The 25,285-nt window shown below is 52.2% G+C and overlaps 1 protein-coding gene across 6 annotated transcripts in view; it reads left to right on the forward strand.

The window, feature by feature from the left end:
* LOC147107204 (inositol 1,4,5-triphosphate receptor associated 1-like) overlaps positions 1-25,285 on the forward strand; it is a 251,510-nt gene that overhangs the window by 208,188 nt on the left and 18,037 nt on the right. For all 6 annotated transcript variants that reach the window (XM_086008386.1, XM_086008381.1, XM_086008387.1 and 3 more), the window contains 2 exons: positions 12,436-12,589; positions 23,394-23,443. In XM_086008386.1, the coding sequence (XP_085864512.1) occupies positions 12,436-12,589; positions 23,394-23,443 (204 nt within the window). The remainder of the gene's footprint in view (positions 1-12,435; positions 12,590-23,393; positions 23,444-25,285) is intronic.

Raw genomic sequence — 25,285 nt, forward strand, 5'->3', positions numbered from 1 at the left:
TAAAGTCCCGCAACTTACCCTACTCGATTGATGAAGTTCGGTCTCTGACCAGGGACTGCCGCACTTGCGCTGAGTGCAAGCCTCGGTTCTACCACCCTGATAGAGCCCACCTAATCAAAGCTACACGGCCCTTTGAGCGGCTTAGCTTAGATTTCAAGTGCCCCCTCCCGTCCGTCGACCGCAATGTTTACTTCCTGAACATTGTGGACGAATACTCCCGTTTCCCATTCGCCTTCCCCTGCCCAGACATGACCAGCGCCACGGTCATTAAATGCCTCAACAGCCTGTTCTGCCTGTTCGGTATGCCAAGCTATATCCACACGGATAGGGGGGCGTCCTTCATGAGTGAAGAGCTATGCCAGTACATGCTGTCCAAGGGGATTGCCATGAGCCGTACCACCAGCTACAACCCCCGGGGTAACGGTCAGGTGGAGCGAGAGAACGGGACAGTATGGAGGGCAATCACTCTAACTCTAAGGACCAAGGGCCTCCCTATCTCCCGCTGGCAGGAAGTCCTCCCAGATGTGCTCCACTCAATACGATCACTATTGTGTACCGCCACTAATGCCACGCCTCATGAGCTAATGTTGGTGTTTCCCCGGAAATCCACCTCAGGCATATCCATACCGTCATGGCTCTCCACCCCAGGTCCGGTACTTTTGCGGAAGCATGTGAGGGGCCACAAGATGGACCCTCTCGTGGAGCCAGTGCACCTGCTCCACGCCAACCCACAATATGCGTATGTCCGGCACGCCGACGGACGGGAGGACACTGTGTCCATAAAAGACCTCGCCCCAGCCGGTAACAACAGCAACAATGACAACGACTACAACAACAAAAGCAACAACGACAACAACCACAACAACTATTACCCACCCACTCCACCCACTATTCTTTCATCACCCCCGGAAGAACACCAGCCAACGGTGCCCCCACCACCTACTCCTTCAACAACCCCGGTGGCGCCCCCGGCAGAGACCCAGGAGGTCACCTGGGACAGCCAGCCAGCACCCGCGGCACCGCAACCGTTACGTCGGTCACAGAGGACTATCACACCCCCGGACAGACTAAATCTGTAGAAGGGGTGAATGCGCCTCAATAACTTCAAGGCTCAAAGTTAACTGGCTCTCCCCGACTCTCGCTCTCCCCGACTCTCGCTCTCGCTCTCCCCGACTCTCGCACTCGCTCTCGCCGACTCTCGCTCTCCCCGACTCTCGCTCTCGCCGACTCTCGCTCTCCCCGACTCTCGCACTCGCTCTCGCCGACTCTCGCTCTCCCCGACTCTCGCACTCGCTCTCCCCGACTCTCGCTCTCGCTCTCCCCGACTCTCGCTCTCCCCGACTCTCGCTCTCCCCGACTCTCGCACTCGCTCTCCCCGACTCTCGCTCTCGCCGACTCTCGCTCTCCCCGACTCTCGCACTCGCTCTCGCCGACTCTCGCTCTCCCCGACTCTCGCACTCGCTCTCCCCGACTCTCATGCTCACTCTCCCCGGCTCTCGCTCTCACTCTCAGCGGCGGGATCGGGAGGACCACACTGCAACCTATGAAACCCAGGCAGAAAGGACCTGCAGGAAGGAGGGAGGAGGACAGTAGGAGTATGTGTGTGTGTGTGTGCTAGGCCGATGTAGCAGAGCCTGGTCTCCAATCGTCTTGGATCCCCTTGCCATTGGACCAAGACCTTGCTCTGTCAAGCCCGTGTGGTAGCTGGTGTGCAACGGCCACCCCACGTTAAAAGAATTCGCACAGGCATCTTCCACCCTTTAAAATGAAGTTCGGGACCTGGAACGTCAGGACCCTCATGGACAACCCCAACAGTGACAGACCGGAACGTCGTACTGCTATCATTGCCCGGGAGCTCAGACGTTTCGACATTGACATCGCCGCCCTAAGCAAGACCCGGCGGGCAGGGGAAGGCCAGCTCAAGGAGCAAGGCGGTGGTTACATTTCTTCTGGAAAGGCAAACCTGAAGAAGAACGCCGCCTCCATGGGGTCGGCTTCGCCATAAAAAATGAGCTAATTGAACGTCTGAGACTCCCCTTGTGGAATAAACGAACGCCTCATGACTCTACAGCTCACCGTAGCCTGGAACCAGTGCGCTACGGTCATCAGTGCGTACGCCCCAACACTGGACGCCACAGGGGAGACCAAAGAGGGATTCTACTCCAGCCTCGAACAATCCCTGTCCCGAGTCCCAACGGGCGACAAGCTGATCCTCCTTGGCGACTCCAACGGGAAGGTGCCGGCCTTCCAACGTGTCTTCCTTTTTCCTCAACCGAGGATTCCCCTCTACTGTGGTTGACACGGCCCTCGACCGTGTCCGTTCTATTTCCCGCACTTCTGCTCTCACCCCTTCCCCTCCCTCCCGGAACCACGATAGGGTTCCCCTTGTCCTCACCTTTCTCCCCACCAGCCTCCACATTCAACGGATCATCCTCCGCCATTTCCGCTACCTCCAACGTGATCCCACCACCAAACGCATCTTTCCCTCAACTCCCCTTTCATCATTCCGAAGGGACCGCTCCCTCCGCGACACCCTAGTCCACTCCTCCATCACCCCCAACAGCCTTGCTCCTTCGCCCGGCACCTTCCCGTGCAAGCGCAGGAGATGCAACACCTGCCCTTTTACCTCCCCCCTTCCCACTGTCCAGGGCCCCAAACACCCCTTCCAGGTGAAACAGCGATTTACTTGTACTTCTCGCAATCTAGTATACTGTATTCGCTGCTCACGATGCGGTCTCCTCTACATTGGGGAGACCAAATGCAGATTGGGTGACCGCTTTGCGGAACACCTCCGTTCAGTCCGTAAGGGTGACCCCGAGCTTCCGGTCGCCTGTCATTTTAATTCAACGCTCCATTCCCACTCAGACCTCACTGTCCTCGGCCTCTTGCATTGTTCCAACGAAGCTCAACGTAAGCTCGAGGAACAGCACCTCATCTTTCGATTAGGCACTTTACAGCCCTCTGGACTCAACATAGAGTTCAACAATTTCAGATCATAACCTGGCCCCTATCTTTGTTTTCCCATTAATTTTTTTTTTTCTCTCTCTCACACGGCAGCTGTCGATCATTCTGCCGGTGCCATTTACACTTCATCTAGAGCCATCTTTTGTTTCTTAACTTGTCCCATTACCATCTCCTTTTGCCTCGCACCCTCTCTTAATCTCTCTTAACCTCTCCTGCCTTCCACCCTATCACAGACCTTCCCTTGTGTTCTTTCCCCCCCTCCCCCCTCTCCCTGCCCCCTACACTTGCTTAAAACCCTGTTCCATCTCCAGCTTTTTCCAGTTCTGACGAAGGGTCATCGACCTGAAACGTTAACTCTGTTTCTCTCTTCACAGATGCTGAGTATTTCCAGCATTTTCTGTTTTTATTTCACTCAGCCTATCGATATCCCTTTGCAGACTCTTAGGGCAGGATTTTCATTGGGCCGTGGAGGCGGGATTGGAGGCGTGTGGGGGTTTAAAATCGCGAAATCGGGGGGGGGCACGAACCCATCCTGCCCCCAACCCGCCTCCATCCCAGTTTCAAAGGAGGCGGGTACCCGACCCGCACTGGGACCCACCTACCCGAGGCGGGAAGGGGATTAGTGCCAATTAACTGCCTGTTAATAGGTAGTTATCAGGCAGCTTTTAGCCTAATCCCTATTTTTATTGCTGAAGTGTGGGATTCCCGACGGCTCCAAACCACGCCAAGTTAGCGAGGCGGACCGTCGGGCTGAAGGGCTTGGAGGGTTCGAGATGTCCGGTGTTCAGGTGAGTGATGGGTGCATGAGTGCAGAAGTAAGTGTGTTTGGTCTGTGTAAAGCATTTAAAGAAGTTTTACTTACCTTTACTTACCTTTACAGCCTTCCTTCCTTCAGGTCTCGGGAGTCCCTCATCTCACCGGCACAGAAAGCAGAATGGCTGCGAGCTTCAAAATCTGCAGCATTCAGCTTTCTGTTCTGGAGAGATCTCTAAATCAGCCTGAGAGGAAGGAATTAACTTGGAGTACAGATTGTCAGTGTTTGACAGCTTCAAAGAGCTGTCAAACGCCAATATTTCATCTGTCAAAAGCTCTTGACAGATGAAATGTCAATCTGTGAAGTCACCTGTTGCCGGGTGGCCCTTAATTGGCCTGCTGAGCCCGCTGGGCAGGATCAACAAGGTCAATCAAGTGAAAATCGAGTGGGTTGGTCACAACTCGATGGAGGCGGGACTACAACCCCAAAAGTTGTAGTCCCGCCTCCTACACGCCTCCAGTATCAAAATCCAGCCCTTTGTGTTCTCCTCACAGCTTACTGTCCCACCTAGCTTTGTAGTGTCAGCAAACTTGGATACATTACACTCGGTCCCTTCATCTAGGTCATTAATATAGATCAACACTGATCCTTGCAGCACCCCACTAGTAACAGCTTGCCAACTGAAAAAGACCCGTTTATCCCGACTCTCTGTTTTCTGTCCGTTAACCAATCCGCTATCCATGCTACTATATTACCCCCAACCCCATGAGCCCTAATCTTGTGTAATAACTTTTTATGTGGCACCTTATTGAATGCCTTTTGGAAATCCAAATATACTACATCCACTGGTTCCCCTTTATCTACCCTGCTAGTTACATCCTTAAAAAACTCTAATAAATTTGTCAAACACGATTTCCCTTTCATAAAACCATGTTGACTCTGCCTAATCACGTTATGATTTTCTAAGTGCCCTGATACCATAGAATCATAGAAATTTACAGCACGGAGGGAGGCCATTCGGCCCATCGTGTCTGTGCCGGCCGACAAAGAGCTCTCCAGCCTAACCCCACTTCCCAGCTCTTGGTCCGTAGCCCTGTAGGGTACGGCACTTCAAGTGCACATCCAAGCACTTTTTTAATGTGGTGAGGGTTTCTGCCTCTACCACCCTTTCAGGCAGTGAGTTCCAGACCCCCACCGCCCTCTGGGTGAAGAAATTTCCCCTCAAATCCCCTCTAAACCTTCCACCAATTACTTTAAACCTCCTACCACTCCTACCACTTCCTTAACAATGGATTCCAACATTTTTCCGACGACTGATGTCAGGCCAACTGGCCTGTAGTTCCCTGTTTTCTCTCTTCCTCCTTTCTTGAATAGCGGTGTTACATTTGCTACCTTCCAATCCGCTGGGACCGTTCTAGAATCTAGGGAATTTTGGAAGATCAAAACCAATGCATCCACTCTCTCTGCAGCCACCTCTTTTAGAACCCTAGGATGTAGGTCATCAGGTCCAGGGGATTTGTCAGCTTTTAGTCCCATTAGTTTCTCTAGTACTTTTTCTCTACTTATATTAATTATGTTAAGTTCCTCACCCTCATTAGACCCTTGGTACCCCACCATTTTTGGTATGCTTTTTGTGTCTTCTACTGTGAAGACAGATACAAAATATTTGTTTAACGTTTCTGCCATTTCCTTATTCCCCATAATAATTTCTCCTGTCTCAGCCTCTAAGGGACCAAAGTTTACTTTTGCTACTCTCTTCCTTTTTACATACTTGTAGAAGCTCTTACAATCTGCTTTTATATTTCTTGCTAGTTTTCTCTCATTCTATTTTTTCCCTTTTTATCAATTTTTTGGTTAACCTTTGCTGGTTTCTGAAACTCTCCCAATCCTCAGGCTTACTATTATTTTTTGCAACATTATAAGCTTCTTCTTTCAATCTAATGCTATCCTTAACTTCTTTAGTTAGCTATGGATGGATCACTTTTCCCATGGAGTTTTTGTTTCTCAATGGAATGTATTTCTTTAAATGCCAGCCACTGCTTATCTACTGCCGCACCTTTTAATCTATTTTTCCAACCTACGTTAGCCAACTCGCCCCTCATACCTCTGTAATTGGCTTTATTTAAGTTTAAGACTCTAATTTCGGACTTAGGCAAGTCACTCTCAAACTTAATGTAAAATTCTATTATATTATGATCACTCTGCCCCAGAGGATCCTTTACTATGAGATTGCTAATTAACCCTGTCTCATTATACAATACAAGATCTAAAATAGCCTGTTCCCTGGTTGGTTCCATGACATATTGTTCTAGGAAACTGTCCCAAATGCATTCCATGAACTCGTCCTCCAGACTACCTTTGCCAATTTGATTTGTCCAGTCTATATGAAGATTAAAGTCCGCCACAATTATTGCATTACCTTTTTTGCAAGCTCCTACTATTTCTTGATTAATATACTATTTATTGATTAATATAGCTACTGTTAGGGGGCCTATATACTACTCCCACCAGTGATTTCTGACCCTTGTTATTCCTTATCTCCACCCATACTGATTCTACTTCCTGATCTTCTGAGCCGAGATCCTTTCTCTCTACTGTCCTTATGTCATCCTTTATTATTAGGGCTACCCCCCTCCTTTTTCATTCCGCCTGTCTTTTCGAAACGTCAAGTACCCTGGAACATTTAGTTCCCAACCTTGGTCACCTTGCAGCTCTGTAATGGCTATTAGATCAAACCCATTTATCTCTATTTGTGCCACTAGTTTGTCTATCTTGTTACGAATGCTTCATGCATTCAGATAAAGAGTATTTAATTTAAATATTTTACCATTATTCCCTGCTTTGACCTTATTCTCTGCTGCACTGCTACTGTTAAACTCTCTGTCCCTTCCTGTCACACTCTGCTTATTTTTACCCAAATCGCTACACTGCTCTATTGCCTTGACCTTTCTCCTTAGATTTCTAAATTTCCCCACACCTGACCTGTTCCCCCCCCCTACCTTTTTTAGTTTAAAGCCCTATCTGCAGCCCTAGTTATTCGATTCGCCAGGATGCTGGTCCCAGCCCAGTTTAAGTGGAGCCCATCCCGACGGAACAGCTCCCTCTTTCCCCAGTACTGGTGCCAGTGTCCCATGAATTGAAAGCCCTTCTTCCCACACCACTCTTTCAGCCACGCATTTAACTCTTTGATCTGCTTGACCCGATGCCAATTTGTGTGTGGCTCAGGTAGTAATCCAGAGATTATTACCGTTGAGGTTCTGATTTTTAATTTAGACTTTATATATAGGATCTAAATTACTAAGCAGAACCTTTAACGTAGTAAAATGTCCCAAGACGCTTCACAGGAACGTTATAACAAAATTTCTCACCGAGCTGCATAAACAGACATTAGGACAGATGACCAAAAGCTTGGTCAAAGAGGTAGGTTTTAAGGAGCGTCTTAAAGGAGGAGAGAGAGGCGGAGAGGTTTAGGGAGGGAATTCCAGAGCTTAGGGCCCAGGCAGCTGAAGGCACGGTGGATGCTCAAGAGGTTAGAATTGGAGGTGCGCAGAGATCTCGTAGGGTTTAAATCTATCATAGAAATTTACGACACAGAAGGAGGCCATTCAGCCCATCATGTCCGTGCCGGCTGACAAAGAGCTATCCAGCCTAATCCCACTTGTCCGTAGCCCTGTAGGTTATGGCTCTTCAAAAAGAAAAGATAGACTTGCATTTATATAGCACCTTTCACGACCACTGGACTTCTCAAAGCGCTTTGACAGCCAGTGAAGTACTTTTGAAGTGTGGTCACTGTTGTAATGTGGGAAACGCGGCAGTCAATTTGCGCACAGCAAGCTCCCACAAACAGCAATGTGATAATAAGTGCATATCCAAGTACTTTTTAAATGTGATGAGGGTCTCTGCCTCCACCACCCTTTCAGTGAGTTCCAGAACCCCAGCATCCTCTGGGTGAAAAAAAGTTCTCCTCGACTCCCCTCTAAACTTCCGACCAATGACCTTAAATCTACGCCCTCTGGGTGAAGACATTTCTGCTAAGATTTTGATGGAAGGGAATCAAAAAACGTCAACTTGCGATGGCTGGAAATCGATCCCAGGACAACTGCTTGGAAGGTGTGGTAAACCACTGTTATACCTGTCTGTAGAGGTATGTGTATTCCACTAGGTACAGGTCTGGACATGCCTCGGCTGACTCCTCCCACTATTCCAGGTACATAAGTGACTACCTCCCAGTCCCTTAGTATTCTGGACGGGTCGACCACTCGAGACTAGACCTTCATTCTTTAGTTAATAAAAGCCTGATTGTTACTCGCTCAACCTCAGTCTTTTGAGTAATTGATGGCGCATCAATTTTATTAACTAAATTTTTATAATGGAGAAGATCCTCACACCAGCATGCCTGGACCTGGACAGTCGGGAAGCGGACGCTTCCACCAAGTTTGCTCACTGGCTCATGTGCTTCGAGACATTCCTGACTGCCTCCACTGCGGTCACAACGGATGCGGACAAACTGTCTGTCCTGATCTCCAAGGTGAACCACCGAGTGTACTCAGTCACCCAGGACGCGACCTTGTACACAGACGCCCTCCAGCTCCTCAAGACCCAGTACGCGCGCCCTGTGAATGAAGTGTACGCCAGGCACCTCCTGGGGAGTCGCAAGCAACAACCTGGGGAATCGACTGAGGAATACCTCCAAGCACGGTCCGTGCTTGGCCGGGCCTGTGGGTGTAAGGCGGTAACGCCCGCTAAGTACACGGAGGAACTGATCCGGGATGCCTTCGTAGCGGGCCACAGGTCCAACTACACCCGACAACGTCTGCTGGAGCAGAGCGACCTCAACCTCAACAAAGCCTCCGAAATCGCACTAACGCTGGACGCAGCCTACCGGGGCATGGATGCCTACTCCTCTGCACCGTGGACGCTGCGGGGAACGACAACCTGGGACACGGTAGGACAGCCCCATAGCACCGTGCCACCCCAGCCACAGCCCAACAATGGCCCAACTACCGCAGCAGTGTCCCAAAGCCAGACAGCAGTATCCCAAGGCCAGAAATGCTACTTCTGTGGCCAGGCCAAACACCCCAGAGCGCGCTGCCCGGCGAAGAATGCGACCTGCTCGGGCTGCGGGAAAAAGGTACACTACGCCAACGTCTGCAAGGCCAAAGCCACCCCGAACGCCAGCAGCGCCGCGTGTGGGCCGGGCGAGCCGCCATCTTGGGCCCCCAACAGCGCCGCGTGTGGGCTGTGCGGGCCGCCATCTTGGGCCTCCCCAGCCATGTGCGAACCACCGCAGCAGCAGCCATCTTGGACGACTCCAGCCACATGGGAATCATGGACGCCGCCATCTTGGACACCAGCCAGGACGCAGCAGACCGCCAACCCCCCCGCATCTGATACCCGCAGCGACACACCGACCCCTACGCTGGCCTCTGTTACGCTGGACCAAACGAGACCGCACCAACTAGCCCGGTCCAAAATGGGCGTTAAGGTAAACGGCCATGCAATAAACTGCCTTTTTGACTCCGGGAGCACAGAGAGCTTCATCCACCCCGACACGGTGCGGCGTTGCTCTCTCCCAGTCCTGCCTGCGCACCAGCGGATTTCTATGGCCTCCGAGTCCCAGTCAGCGGACATTGGCGGCTACTGCGTGGTGACACTAGTAGTAGACGGGACTGTATTCAATAATTTTAAACTCCTGGTCCTGCCCGACCTCTGCACTGCCGTCCTACTGGGGTTGGATTTCCAGTGCCACCTCAAAAGCGTTACGATGGCGTACGGTGGCCCCCTCCCCCCACTCACAGTCCGCAGCCAGCAGCCTCCAAATTGCCCGCCGCGCACCAGATGCAACCTCTCCACACTCAGAGTCCCACCCCCCCCACTGTTTGCTAACCTCACCCCCGACTGTAAGCCCATCGCCACAAAGAGCAGGCGATGCAGTGCCGGGGACAGGGTTTTCATCAAAACCGAAGTGGAGCGACTCCTGAAGGAGGGGATTATTGAGGGCAGCTCCAGCCCCTGGCGAGCCCAGGTTGTGGTCGTTAAGACCGGCGAGAAACAACGCCTGGTCATCGACTACAGCCAAACAATAAACCGCTACACCCTGCTGGATGCCTACCCACTCCCCCGCATAGCTGACATGGTCAACCAGATCGCGCAGTACCGCGTCTTTTCGACCATTGACCTGAAATCAGCGTACCACCAGCTCCCCATCCGCCCTGAAGACCGCCAGTATACTGCTTTTGAGGCAAACGGCCGCCTCTATCACTTCCTTAGGGTTCCCTTCGGCGTTACCAACGGGGTCTCCGTCTTCCAAAGGGAGATGGACCGGATGGTCGATCAAAACGCGCTGCAGGCCACTTTCCCTTACCTAGACAATGTGACCATCTGCGGCCAGGACTTGCAGGACCATGACGCAAACCTCGAGAAATTCCTCCGCACCGCCCAACTTCTGAACCTGACATATAACAAGGAGAAGTGCATATTCTGCACAGACCGCCTCGCCATCCTTGGCTGTGTTGTGGAACACGGGGTCATCGGTCCCGACCCGGACCGGATGCGTCCCCTTATGGAGCTCCCACTGCCCCACTGCCTAAAAGCCCTGAAGAGGTGCCTAGGGTTTTTTTCCTACTACGCTCAGTGGGTCCCCTACTATGCAGACAAAGCCCGTCCGCTGATCAAATCCACCTCTTTTCCCCTGATGGCAGAGGCCCGCTCGGCCTTCCACCGCATCAAGGAGGACATTGCCAAAGCCACCATGCACGCAGTGGACGAATCCATCCCCTTCCAGGTGGAAAGCGATGCGTCCGACTTCGCTCTGGCCGCCACCCTTAATCAGGCGGGGAGACCTGTGGCATTCTTCTCACGAACCCTCCAGGGCCCGGAGCCCAGACACTCCGCGGTCGAGAAGGAGGCCCAGGCTATTGTGGAGGCTGTGCGTCATTGGAGGCACTACCTGGCCGGAAAACGATTTACCCTGCTCACTGACCAGCGTTCAGTTGCTTTTATGTTCAACAACAAGCAGAGGGGCAAAATCAAAAATGACAAGATCTTGAGGTGGAGAATCGAACTTTCCACCTACAACTACGAGATCTTGTACCGGCCTGGGAAGCTCAATGAACCCCCAGATGCCCTATCGCGTGGCACCTGCGCCAGCGCGCAGATCGATAGGCTGAGGGCCCTCCACAATGACCTCTGCCACCCGGGGGTCACCAGGTTCTTCCACTTCATCAAGGCCCGCAACCTGCCTTACTCCATCGAGGAGGTCAGGACCATGACCAAGAACTGCCAAGTCTGCGCTGAGTGCAAACCGCACTTTTATAGACCAGACAGAGCCCACCTGATAAAAGCCACTCGCCCTTTCGAACGCCTGAGCGTCGATTTTAAAGGGCCTCTCCCCTCCTCCGACCGCAATGTGTACTTCCTCAACATCATTGACGAGTACTCCCGTTTCCCGTTCGCTATCCCCTGCTCAGACATGACCAGTGCCACGGCCATTAAATCTCTGAACAGCCTCTTCACCCTGTTCGGTTTCCCCAGCTATATCCATAGCGACCGGGGCTCATCGTTTATGAGTGACGAACTCCGCCAGTACCTGCTCGCTAGGGGTATAGCCACAAGCAGGACCACCAGTTACAACCCCCAGGGGAACGGACAGGTGGAAAGAGAGAATGCGACAGTTTGGAAGGCCGCCCTACTAGCCTTAAAGTCTAGGGGCCTTCCGACCTCCCGCTGGCAGGAGGTGCTCCCCGATGCGCTCCACTCGATTCGGTCACTGCTCTGCACTGCCACCAATGCCACCCCTCACGAGAAAATGTTTGTCTTCCCAAGGAAGTCCACATCGGGGACATCGTTACCGCCATGGCTGACGTCCCCAGGGCCGGTACTACTGAGAAGACACGTGAGGACCAATAAAACGGACCCCCTGGTCGAGAGGGTCGACCTCCTCCACGCCAACCCCCAGTACGCTTACATTGCGTACCCGGACGGGCAGGAGGACACAGTCTCCATACGAGACCTCGCACCCTCGGGGACCGCTGCAGGGCGGGAGGACACAGTCTCCATACGAGACCTCGCACCCTCGGGGACCGCTGTAACCCACTACCCATTACCACCCCCCCCCACGACCCGATATCCAACCCCAGCAGCCGGCTCGCCTTGGACCGTCACCCACGAGGACTACACTCCAGGGCCCCAGCCTACACGGGACGCGACGCCGGAAGCTCCACCACCCCTGCCGTCGCCACGTCGATCACAGCGGCAGACAAGACCTCCGGAGAGACTCCAATACACGAACTTTTAAATACACTTCACCCCGCCGGACTCATTTTTAAACAAGGGGTGAATGTGGTAAACCACTGTTATACCTGTCTGTAGAGGTATGTGTATTCCACTAGGTACAGGTCTGGACATGCCTCGGCTGACTCCTCCCACTATTCCAGGTATATAAGTGACTACCTCCCAGTCCCTTAGTATTCTGGACAGGTCGACCACTCGAGACAAGACCTTCATTCTTTAGTTAATAAAAGCCTGATTGTTACTCGCTCAACCTCAGTCTTTTGAGTAATTGATGGCGCATCAGAAGGCAGTGATGCTCACCACTGTACCAGCATCGCTCATTGCCGGAGAGACAGCCAGTGTTTCTGCGGAGTCAATGTGCCTTTTTGCACGGCGCCTTGACGTGTGCCCTCTGGTTAATCTGGCGGTATGTTGGGTTTTTACAGGAGAAACGCATGTCCAAGGCCACGGAGGTGATGATGCAGTACGTTGAGAACCTGAAGAGGATGTACGAGAAGGATCACGCCGAGCTATCGGAATTCAAGAAGCTGGCCAACCAGAATTCGAACCGCGGATACAGTCCGTACGGAGACAGTGGCGGTAGGAGCACGTAACCCTCGCTGGGTTTCCGGGTCGGTCGCGAAAGGCCCTCGGTTTGTGATTAGCAGAGAGCTTGCCCCAACGTGTGCTCTTCATAACGCTCGGCAGGACAGCAGCTCACGGGGCTGAGCGATGAGTTCCTCATCTCGGCCCGGTTGCCACGGGAGGGTTCTAAGCAGAGGTCGTGACCCTCCCCCACAGCGAGGTTGGGACATCTGCTCTCCTGGCACCTGGCAATGGTTGGCTGGGCAACACCTTCCAAAAACAAATCCATGGAGCGATCCCGGAGTTAATCCTGGTGTTAATCCTGGTGTTAATCCCGGGGTTAATCCTGGTGTTAATCCTGGTGTTAATCCTGGTGTTAAACCTGGTGTTAATCCTGGTGTTAATCCCGGTGTTAATCCTGGTGTTAATCCCGGAGTTAATCCCAGTGTTAAACCTGGTGTTAATCCTGGTGTTAATTCCGGTTTTATCCCAGAGTTAATCCTGATGTTAATCCTGATGTTAATCCTGGTGTTAATCCCGGTGTTAATCCTGATGTTAATCCTGGTTTTATCCCAGAGTTAATCCTGATGTTAATCCTGATGTTAATCCCGGTGTTAATCCTGATGTTAATCCTGGTTATATCCCAGAGTTAATCCTGATGTTAACCCTGGTGTTAATCCTGGTGTTAATCCTGGTTTTATCCTGGAGTTAATCTTGGTGTTAATCTTGGTGTTAATCCTGGTTTTATCCCGGTATTAATCCTGGTGTTAATCCTGGTTTTATCCTGGTGTTAATCCTGGTTTTATCCTGGTGTTAATCCTGGTGTTATCCTGGTGTTAAACCCGGTGTTAATACCGTTGTTAATCCTGGTATTAATCCCGGAGTTAATCCTGGTGTTAATCCCAGTGTTAATCCCAGTGTTAATCCTGATGTTAATCCTGATGTTAATCCTGGTGTTAATCTCAGTTAATCCTGATGTTAATCCTGATGTTAATCCTGATGTTCCTCCGAGTGTTATACCGGTGTTAATCCTGCTTTTATACCAGTGTTAATTCTGGTTTTATACAGGTGTTAATCCTGATGTTAATCCTGATGTTAATCCTGGTGTTAATCCTGAAGTTAATCCTGGTGTTAATCCTGATGTTAATCCTGGTGTTATCTTGGTGCTATCCTGGACCCAGGCCCAGAATTGCGCGAATATACAGATTCACATGCCATTCATAGAATCATAGAAATTTACGGCACAGAAGGAGGCCATTCGGCCCATCGTGTCCGTGCCAGCCGACAAAGAGCTCTCCAGCCTAATCCCACTTTCCAGCTCTTGGTCCATAGCCCTGCAGGTTACAGCACTTCAAGTGCACATCCAAGTACTTTTTTAATGTGATGAGGGTTTCTGCCTCTCCCACCCTTTCAGGCAGTGAGTTCCAGACCCCCACCACCCTCTGGGTGAAGAAAGTCCTCCTCAACTCCCCTCTAATCCTTCTACCAATTACTTTAAATCTATGCCCCCTAGTTGTTGACCCCTCTGCTAAGGGAAATAGGTCCTTCCTATCCACTCTATCCAGGCCCCTCATAATTTTATACACCTCAATTAAATCTCCCCTCAACCTCCTGTGTTCCAAAGAAAACAACCCCAGCCTATCCAATCTTTCCTTTTCTTTGAATTGTTTTCTAACCCCCTTCTGTCCTCTATTGAACACATTGCCTCTTGGATGGGGCACAGTTCAATGGGTTTGGCCACATGCGCGCCTGGACGATGAGTGATGGCAGGCTATTCGATTGTGGAAGGGTACACAGCCCAGCCCGATCTTGTCCATACAGCACTGGACAGTGAACATCTGTCCACAGGAACCCTGGCCCATTGGTATTCCCTCTGGCCCGAAACACAGGGCGCCTGAAACCTGTGGTTGCTGCGTGAACACTGCCTCAATTGGGAATAGGTAACTCGGCACCGAACAGGAACTAAAGTGATATTAAAGGGTGCGGGGAGTGAGGGGGAGAGTGGGATTAGACTGGGTGGGATATTAAAGGGTGCGGGGAGTGAGGGGGAGAGTGGGATTAGACTGGGTGGGATATTAAAGGGTGCGGGGAGTGAGGGGGAGAGTGGGATTAGACTGGGTGGGATATTAAAGGGTGCGGGGAGTGAGGGGGAGAGTGGGATTAGACTGGGTGGGACATTAAAGGGTGCGGGGAGTGAGGGGGAGAGTGGGATTAGACTGTGTGGGATATTAAAGGGTGCGGGGAGTGAGGGGGAGAGTGGGATTAGACTGGGTGGGATATTAAAGGGTACGGGGAGTGAGGGGGAGAGTGGAATTAGACTGGGTGGGATATTAAAGGGTACGGGGAGTGAGGGGGAGAGTGGGATTAGACTGGGTGGGATATTAAAGGGTACGGGGAGTGAGGGGGAGAGTGGAATTAGACTGGGTGGGATATTAAAGGGTACGGGGAGTGAGGGGGAGAGTGGAATTAGACTGGGTGGGATATTAAAGGGTGTGGGGAGTGAGGGGGAGAGTGGGATTAGACTGGGTGGGATATTAAAGGGTACGGGGAGTGAGTGGGAGAGTGGGATTAGACTGGGTGGGATATTAAAGGGTACGGGGAGTGAGGGGGAGAGTGGGATTAGACTGGGTGGGATATTAAAGGGTACGGGGAGTGAGAGGGAGAGTGGGATTAGACTGGGTGGGATATTAAAGGGTACGGGGAGTGAGGGGGAGAGTGGGATTAGACTGGGTGGGATATTAAAGGGTACGGGGAGTGAGAGGGAGAGTGGGATTAGACTGGGTGGGATATTAAAGGGTACGGGGAGTGAGGGGGAGAGTGGGATTAGACTGGGTGGGATATTAAAGGGTGTGGGGAGTGAGGGGGGGAGTGGGATTAGACTGGGTGTGATATTAAAGGGTACGGGGAGTGAGGGGGAGAGTGGGATTAGACTGGGTGGGATATTAAAGGGTACGGGGAGTGAGGGGGAGAGTGGGATTAGACTGGGTGGGATATTAAAGGGTACGGGGAGTGAGGGGGAGAGTGGGATTAGACTGGGTGGGATATTAAAGGGTACGGGGAGTGAGGGGGAGAGTGGGATTAGACTGGGTGGGATATTAAAGGGTACGGGGAGTGAGAGGGAGAGTGGGATTAGACTGGGTGGGATATTAAAGGGTACGGGGAGTGAGGGGGAGAGTGGGATTAGACTGGGTGGGATATTAAAGGGTACAGGGAGTGAGGGGGAGAGTGGGATTAGACTGGGTGGGATATTAAAGGGTGTGGGGAGTGAGGGGGAGAGTGGGATTAGACTGGGTGTGATATTAAAGGGTACGGGGAGTGAGGGGAAGAGTGGGATTAGACTGGGTGGGATATTAAAGGGTGCGGGGAGTGAGGGGGAGAGTGGGATTAGACTGGGTGGGATATTAAAGGGTACGGGGAGTGAGAGGGAGAGTGGGATTAGACTGGGTGTGATATTAAAGTGTACGGGGAGTGAGTGGGAGAGTGGGATTAGACTGGGTGTGATATTAAAGTGTACGGGGAGTGAGGGGAAGAGTGGGATTAGACTGGGTGGGATATTAAAGGGTGCGGGGAGTGAGGGGGAGAGTGGGATTAGACTGGGTGGGATATTAAAGGGTACGGGGAGTGAGAGGGAGAGTGGGATTAGACTGGGTGGGATATTAAAGGGTACGGGGAGTGAGGGGGAGAGTGGGATTAGACTGGGTGGGATATTGAAGGGTACGGGGAGTGAGGGGGAGAGTGGGATTAGACTGGGTGGGATATTAAAGGGTACGGGGAGTGAGGGGGAGAGTGGGATTAGACTGGGTGGGATATTAAAGGGTGTGGGGAGTGAGGGGGAGAGTGGGATTAGACTGGGTGGGATATTAAAGGGTACGGGGAGTGAGGGGGAGAGTGGGATTAGACTGGGTGGGATATTAAAGGGTACGGGGAGTGAGGGGGAGAGTGGGATTAGACTGGGTGGGATATTAAAGGGTGCAGGGTGTGAGGGGGAGAGTGGGATTAGACTGGGTGGGATATTAAAGGGTACGGGGAGTGAGGGGGAGAGTGGGATTAGACTGGGTGGGATATTAAAGGGTGCGGGGAGTGAGGGAGAGAGTGGGATTAGACTGGGTGGGATATTAAAGGGTGCGGGGAGTGAGGGGGAGAGTGGGATTAGACTGGGTGGGATATTAAAGGGTGCGGGGAGTGAGGGGGAGAGTGGGATTAGACTGGGTGGGATATTAAAGGGTACGGGGAGTGAGGGGGAGAGTGGGATTAGACTGGGTGGGATATTAAAGGGTACGGGGAGTGAGGGGGAGAGTGGGATTAGACTGGGTGGGATATTAAAGGGTACGGGGAGTGAGGGGGAGAGTGGGATTAGACTGGGTGGGATATTAAAGGGTACGGGGAGTGAAGGGGGAGAATGGGATTAGACTGGGTGGGATATTAAAGGGTACGGGGAGTGAGGGGGAGAGTGGGATTAGACTGGGTGGGATATTAAAGGGTACGGGGAGTGAGAGGGAGAGTGGGATTAGACTGGGTGGGATATTAAAGGGTACGGGGAGTGAGGGGGAGAGTGGGATTAGACTGGGTGGGATATTAAAGGGTACGGGGAGTGAGGGGGAGAGTTGGATTAGACTGGGTGGGATATTAAAGGGTACGGGGAGTGAGGGGGAGAGTGGGATTAGACTGGGTGGGATATTAAAGGGTGCGGGGAGTGAGGGGGAGAGTGGGATTAGACTGGGTGGGATATTAAAGGGTGCGGGGAGTGAGGGGGAGAGTGGGATTAGACTGGGTGGGATATTAAAGGGTGCGGGGAGTGAGGGGGAGAGTGGGATTAGACTGGGTGGGATATTAAAGGGTACGGGGAGTGAGGGGGAGAGTGGGATTAGACTGGGTGGGATATTAAAGGGTACGGGGAGTGAGGGGGAGAGTGGGATTAGACTGGGTGGGATATTAAAGGGTACGGGGAGTGAGGGGGAGAGTGGGATTAGACTGGGTGGGATATTAAAGGGTATGGGGAGTGAAGGGGGAGAATGTGATTAGACTGGGTGGGATATTAAAGGGTACAGGGAGTGAGGGGGAGAGTGGGATTAGACTGGGTGGGATAATAAAGGGTGCGGGGAGTGAGGGGGAGAGTGGGATTAGACTGGGTGGGATATTAAAGGGTGCGGGGAGTGAGGGGGAGAGTGGGATTAGACTGGGTGGGATATTAAAGGGTGCGGGGAGTGAGGGGGAGAGTGGGATTAGACTGGGTGGGATATTAAAGGGTACGGGGAGTGAGGGGGAGAGTGGGATTAGACTGGGTGGGATATTAAAGGGTACGGGGAGTGAGGGGGAGAGTGGGATTAGACTGGGTGGGATATTAAAGGGTACGGGGAGTGAGGGGGAGAGTAGGATTAGACTGGGTGGGATATTAAAGGGTACGGGGAGTGAGGGGGAGAGTGGGATTAGACTGGGTGGGATATTAAAGGGTACGGGGAGTGAGGGGGAGAGTGGGATTAGACTGGGTGGGATATTAAAGGGTACGGGGAGTGAGGGGGAGAGTGGGATTAGACTGGGTGGGATATTAAAGGGTACGGGGAGTGAGGGGGAGAGTGGGATTAGACTGGGTGGGATATTAAAGGGTACGGGGAGTGAGAGGGAGAGTGGGATTAGACTGGGTGTGATATTAAAGTGTACGGGGAGTGAGTGGGAGAGTGGGATTAGACTGGGTGTGATATTAAAGTGTACGGGGAGTGAGGGGAAGAGTGGGATTAGACTGGGTGGGATATTAAAGGGTGCGGGGAGTGAGGGGGAGAGTGGGATTAGACTGGGTGGGATATTAAAGGGTACGGGGAGTGAGAGGGAGAGTGGGATTAGACTGGGTGGGATATTAAAGGGTACGGGGAGTGAGGGGGAGAGTGGGATTAGACTGGGTGGGATATTGAAGGGTACGGGGAGTGAGGGGGAGAGTGGGATTAGACTGGGTGGGATATTAAAGGGTACGGGGAGTGAGGGGGAGAGTGGGATTAGACTGGGTGGGATATTAAAGGGTGTGGGGAGTGAGGGGGAGAGTGGGATTAGACTGGGTGGGATATTAAAGGGTACGGGGAGTGAGGGGGAGAGTGGGATTAGACTGGGTGGGATATTAAAGGGTACGGGGAGTGAGGGGGAGAGTGGGATTAGACTGGGTGGGATATTAAAGGGTGCAGGGTGTGAGGGGGAGAGTGGGATTAGACTGGGTGGGATATTAAAGGGTACGGGGAGTGAGGGGGAGAGTGGGATTAGACTGGGTGGGATATTAAAGGGTGCGGGGAGTGAGGGAGAGAGTGGGATTAGACTGGGTGGGATATTAAAGGGTGCGGGGAGTGAGGGGGAGAGTGGGATTAGACTGGGTGGGATATTAAAGGGTGCGGGGAGTGAGGGGGAGAGTGGGATTAGACTGGGTGGGATATTAAAGGGTACGGGGAGTGAGGGGGAGAGTGGGATTAGACTGGGTGGGATATTAAAGGGTACGGGGAGTGAGGGGGAGAGTGGGATTAGACTGGGTGGGATATTAAAGGGTACGGGGAGTGAGGGGGAGAGTGGGATTAGACTGGGTGGGATATTAAAGGGTACGGGGAGTGAAGGGGGAGAATGGGATTAGACTGGGTGGGATATTAAAGGGTACGGGGAGTGAGGGGGAGAGTGGGATTAGACTGGGTGGGATATTAAAGGGTACGGGGAGTGAGAGGGAGAGTGGGATTAGACTGGGTGGGATATTAAAGGGTACGGGGAGTGAGGGGGAGAGTGGGATTAGACTGGGTGGGATATTAAAGGGTACGGGGAGTGAGGGGGAGAGTTGGATTAGACTGGGTGGGATATTAAAGGGTACGGGGAGTGAGGGGGAGAGTGGGATTAGACTGGGTGGGATATTAAAGGGTGCGGGGAGTGAGGGGGAGAGTGGGATTAGACTGGGTGGGATATTAAAGGGTGCGGGGAGTGAGGGGGAGAGTGGGATTAGACTGGGTGGGATATTAAAGGGTGCGGGGAGTGAGGGGGAGAGTGGGATTAGACTGGGTGGGATATTAAAGGGTACGGGGAGTGAGGGGGAGAGTGGGATTAGACTGGGTGGGATATTAAAGGGTACGGGGAGTGAGGGGGAGAGTGGGATTAGACTGGGTGGGATATTAAAGGGTACGGGGAGTGAGGGGGAGAGTGGGATTAGACTGGGTGGGATATTAAAGGGTATGGGGAGTGAAGGGGGAGAATGTGATTAGACTGGGTGGGATATTAAAGGGTACAGGGAGTGAGGGGGAGAGTGGGATTAGACTGGGTGGGATAATAAAGGGTGCGGGGAGTGAGGGGGAGAGTGGGATTAGACTGGGTGGGATATTAAAGGGTGCGGGGAGTGAGGGGGAGAGTGGGATTAGACTGGGTGGGATATTAAAGGGTGCGGGGAGTGAGGGGGAGAGTGGGATTAGACTGGGTGGGATATTAAAGGGTACGGGGAGTGAGGGGGAGAGTGGGATTAGACTGGGTGGGATATTAAAGGGTACGGGGAGTGAGGGGGAGAGTGGGATTAGACTGGGTGGGATATTAAAGGGTACGGGGAGTGAGGGGGAGAGTAGGATTAGACTGGGTGGGATATTAAAGGGTACGGGGAGTGAGGGGGAGAGTGGGATTAGACTGGGTGGGATATTAAAGGGTACGGGGAGTGAGGGGGAGAGTGGGATTAGACTGGGTGGGATATTAAAGGGTACGGGGAGTGAGGGGGAGAGTGGGATTAGACTGGGTGGGATATTAAAGGGTCCGGGGAGTGAGGGGGAGAGTGGGATTAGACTGGGTGGGATATTAATGGGTGTGGGGAGTGAGGGGGAGAGTGGGATTAGACTGCCTGGGATATTAAAGGGTACGGGGAGTGAGGGAGAGAGTGGGATTAGACTGGGTGGGATATTAAAGTGTACGGGGAGTGAGGGGGAGAGTGGGATTAGACTGGGTGGGATATTAAAGGGTGTGGGGAGTGAGGGGGGGAGTGGGATTAGACTGGGTGGGATATTAAAGGGTACGGGGAGTGAAGGGGAGAATGGGATTAGACTGAGTGGGATATTAAAGGGTGCGGGGAGTGAGGGGGAGAGTGGGATTAGACTGGCTGGGATATTAAAGGGTGTGGGGAGTGAGGGGGAGAGTGGGATTAGACTGCCTGGGATATTAAAGGGTACGGGGAGTGAGGGGGAGAGTGGGATTAGACTGGGTGGGATATTAAAGGGTACGGGGAGAGTGGGATTAGACTGGGTGGGATATTAAAGGGTACGGGGAGTGAGGGGGAGAGTGGGATTAGACTGGGTGGGATATTAAAGGGTGTGGGGAGTGAGGGGGAGAGTGGGATTAGACTGCCTGGGATATTAAAGGGTGCGGGGAGTGACGGGGAGAGTGGGATTAGACTGGGTGGGATATTAAAGGGTGTGGGGAGTGAGGGGGAGAGTGGGATTAGACTGCCTGGGATATTAAAGGGTACGGGGAGTGAGGGGGAGAGTGGGATTAGACTGGGTGGGATATTAAAGGGTACGGGGAGTGAGGGGGAGAGCGGGATTAGACTGGGTGGGATATTAAATGGTGTGGGGAGTGAGGGGGAGAGTGGGATTAGACTGGGTGGGATATTAAAGGGTACGGGGAGTGAGGGGGAGAGTGGGATTAGGCTGGGTGGAATATTAAATGGTACGGGGAGTGAGGGGGAGAGTGGGATTAGACTGGGTGGGATATTAAATGGTACGGGGAGTGAGGGGGAGAGTGGGATTAGACTGGGTGGGATATTAAATGGTACGGGGAGTGAGGGGGACAGACTGGGTGGGATAAATCACTGGTCAAGCCGTCTCCCACTTTAAATTGGCGTTCGATATTCAGTCACTGGGAAAAGCTTGAATTAATTTTACGTGAACTAACAAATGTTCAATGAGCACTCACGCCGTAAAATGGGGCGTTCGAATAATTTGAGCACGAGTTCTCAAAGTTGGGAAAAGGAGTTAGAATCATAGAAATTTACAGCACAGAAGGCCATTCAGCCCATCCATTCAGCCCGTCATGCTTTGTTGTTGCTGGCTTTAAAACTGGGCAATTTCAAGGAGTTCTGAGAGAAACAAAGCATCTGTCAGGCGTTCATCCAGCTATTACATTCTTCAGATTCTCCAGGAGCCTCGCCAACCATCGCCAGGAAGTTTGTAGCATCGATTCACCAACAGTAGGTGGCAGCATTGAACTATTGGAAGGAGCCCCCATTGTTTCCCCAGGCAACCCCGGCCAACATTTTCCCCCTCACCCACTCCCCGGCCCCCAGCCTCCCCTCTCCTATATCGGAGGGTAACTCACAGGCCGAGTGCGCGGAGTGGGGAATCTCTGTTCGCGGCGTTTACACAAGATTTAATCTGAGAGATTGGCTGGGTTTTTATTGATAACATGGGTGAGAATCCCTGCCCACACTATCCCTCAGATCTCCAAGGCAGTGAAGACAAAATGCTGCCATTCCCCGACTCTTCGAACTTGCACACTTTTTCTTACAATCTCACAGCACAGAAAGAGGCCATTCGGCCCATCGTGCCTGTGCCGGCTCTTTGAAAGAGCTCTCCAATTAGTCCCGCTCCCCCTGTTCTTTCCCTAAAGCAATGCAAATTTTTCCTTTTCAAATATTTATCCAATTCCCTTTTGAAAGTTACTATTGAATCTGCTTCCACCGCCCTTTCAGGCAGCGCATTCCAGATCACAACAACTCGCTGCATAAAAAAATTATCCTCATCGCCCCTCTGGGTCTTTTGCCAATTACCTTCAATCTGTGTCCTCTGGTTACCGACCCTCCTGCCACTGGAAACAGTTTCTCTCTATTTACTCTATCAAAACCCTTCAGAAATTTGAACACCTCTATTTAATCTCCCCTTAACCTTCTTTGCTCTAAGGAGAACAGCCCCAGCTTCTCCAGTCCCTCCACATATGTTTTTTTTCTTTACCCTACTGCAAGAGGCAAGAAATGGCCAGGAGTTATATTCCTTTGAAATGTATTATCCTCGTTGATTCAGCATTGTCCCCGCAGGTTGCCGTAGTCTCTGGGGAATCTTGATGGCGGGTGGCTGGATGGCCACACGCAGACCCTGAGAACTGGGGATCCAGCCCTCGAAGCTCAGGCCACTCAGCCTTATTTGTGCTTCTATCTCTCACTTGCTGGGTTGTCCTGCTTGGAATGTGCAGGGCTGTGGGGAAAGAGCAGGGAGGAGTGGGACTAATTGGAGAGCTCTTTCAAAGAGCCGGCACAGGCAGGATGGGCCGAATGGCTTCCTTCTGTGCGGTCTGGTTAGGAAATGACTATACTTAGTGCCGTTGCCTCATTGATGAATAAATCCTCAATCAGAACATTTAGATCTCAACAGCTTGAGATACCTGGAAATTAATGGCGGGGCCGGGGTTTAAACTTCATGAAGTAAAACAAGGGCAACCAGTGCAAATTTCAGGGCCCAACACCTCCTCCGATCTCAAAGAATTATGGTTAACTCGCCAAGGCTTCTTCGACAGCACTTCCCAAACCCGCGACCTCCACCACCTAGAAGGACAAGGGCAGCAGGTGCATGGGAACACCACCACCTCCAAGTCACACACCATCCTGACTTGGAAATATACCGGCCGATCCTTCATCGTCGCTGGGTCAAAATCCTGGAACTCCCTCCCTAACAGCACTGTGGGAGCACCTTCATCACACGGACTGCAGCGGTTCAAGAAGGTGGCTCACCACCACCTTCTCAAGGGCAATTAGGGATGGGCAATAAATGCTGGCCTTGCCAGGGACACCCACGTCTCTTGAACGAATGATAAAAAAAACTCTTGTGTGTTTTGTTCTCAGATGATGGAATTCCCCGGACTGCCCGATCTATGTCGCTCACACTGGGAAAGGTAGGAGGTCAGATCAAGGAAGCCAGTTTACTTGCACGTTCGAAGGAGTTGTCGTGGCCTCTAGCCAATCCTTGAAACAGTTCTTGAACGCCAACGCACCCATGCGGCTTTTGAAACTTCGCTAAACATCTCTGTGTCCCAATCTACATCCTGTTCATTGTTACCTACGGATAATTGAATAAGGAACATTGTATTTATAAAGCACTTATCACATCGGCAGGAAGTCCCAAAGCTCTTTAGTAACAATGAATAACTTTTGAAGTGTAGTCACTGTTGTAGGAAACGCGGCAGCTAATTTGCGCACAGCAAGATCCCACAAACAGCAATGTGATAATGACCAGATAATCTTTTTTTTTTAATGGTAGTTATTAATGGATAAATATTGGCCAGAACACCAGGGAGAACTCCCCTGATCGTCTTCGAAATAGTGGCCCTGGGATCTTTTACGTTCACCTGAGAGGGTAGACGGGGGCCTCGGTTTTACATCTCATCCGATAGATGGCGGGATAGATCTCTGTCTTCGGCTGGGTGATAATCTGGCGGAGCGGATTGCCCTCCCGTTGTAAAATGCTCCCGATGTTCGTCCCATTGAGATAGAGGTACTGGAGAAGTCCTTGGCCTAGAAATTCGGTAGGCTTAGCGCCGCATTTGAGGCGCTAGAGGGCCTAGCGCCGGAGTTATGGCCAGTTGAGAAATTCCCTGGGGCCCTAAATCGGCGTTGCACCGGTAGCGCTGCGCCGGCACCGATGACGTCATCGGTGTGCGCAGCGTCCCGGTTGCCGTGGTAACCCGGCCCCAAGCCGAAATTCAGTTGCGCCCGCCTCGCCCGTGGCAGGCGCAACTAAGACTCTGGCAACAGAGTCTTCCCCCAGTGTGCGCCGGCGCATAAAGGTGGAGCGGCGGCCGGCCGCGTTCCCGGCGGCCGCCTGCCCGCACCTCCCTTCCCGGACTCCTGCATTCCCCCCCCGCGGCCCTGATCAGTGTCTCATGCGAGCCCGGCACTTCCCCGAGGTGCCGGGCTCAGATGTCGGGTCAATCCGCCGGACAGTTGTCGGCTGCAGGCAGCTCCTCCTTAACAGGAGGAGGAGGTCTGCAGTTCCCCCGCCTGCCGCACCGCATCGGGTGCCGCAGCGGGGGATTAGCGCCGGGAAACCCAAGTTCACGCCCGTTTTGAGGCGCTAAAGGAGGGTTTTAGCGCCCGCCGCCGTCTGGGCCCGGCGCACCCGAATTTTCGGCGCGCGCTGCCGCATTACCGCTGGCGCAAACTTTCTGGCGCTACAGCCCTGGCAAGACCAGAACCCAATTTCTAGGCCCTTGTATCCACATGTCACAGGTGATGGGTGTAGATTCTCCGTCCAGACCACCTAGCCTTTTCCTGAATAGGATCCTCGTGCACATGAACCCTTCCCAAATGCCACCCTGTCCATTCACTCAGGAGCCAGCTGCTGCTTTGATACCAGAATCAATGATCTGGTTTTGTATATGATGCGATCTCCCTGCATTACAACAGTGGCTACATTTCAAAAATACTTCATCGGCTGTGAAACGCTTTGGGACGTCCTGAGATTGTGAAAAGCGCTGGAGAATTGCAAGTTCTTTCTTTCTTTATCGAGCTAAGCTCTCAATTGACGAAAAAGCGCGGCCTTTAAAATCCATTTTCAGCCAATTAAACCTGCTGCCACCTCCAGAATGAAATGTGGGAGCCTGGAGAATGAGGAGGGCAGGAAAGAGTGGAGATGACCGGTGGATTCAAATTAAATTGTTTTAAAATGCTCCGCTTTTAGTTGAACTTGTTTTTTAAAAGTATATTTTAATCCGACATGGATCATAGAACGATACAGC

This window comes from Somniosus microcephalus, chromosome 15 (assembly GCF_052327205.1).
Source record: "Somniosus microcephalus isolate GS21.2 chromosome 15, FLI_Smic_1.0, whole genome shotgun sequence".
NCBI classification, from domain to species: domain Eukaryota; kingdom Metazoa; phylum Chordata; class Chondrichthyes; order Squaliformes; family Somniosidae; genus Somniosus; species Somniosus microcephalus.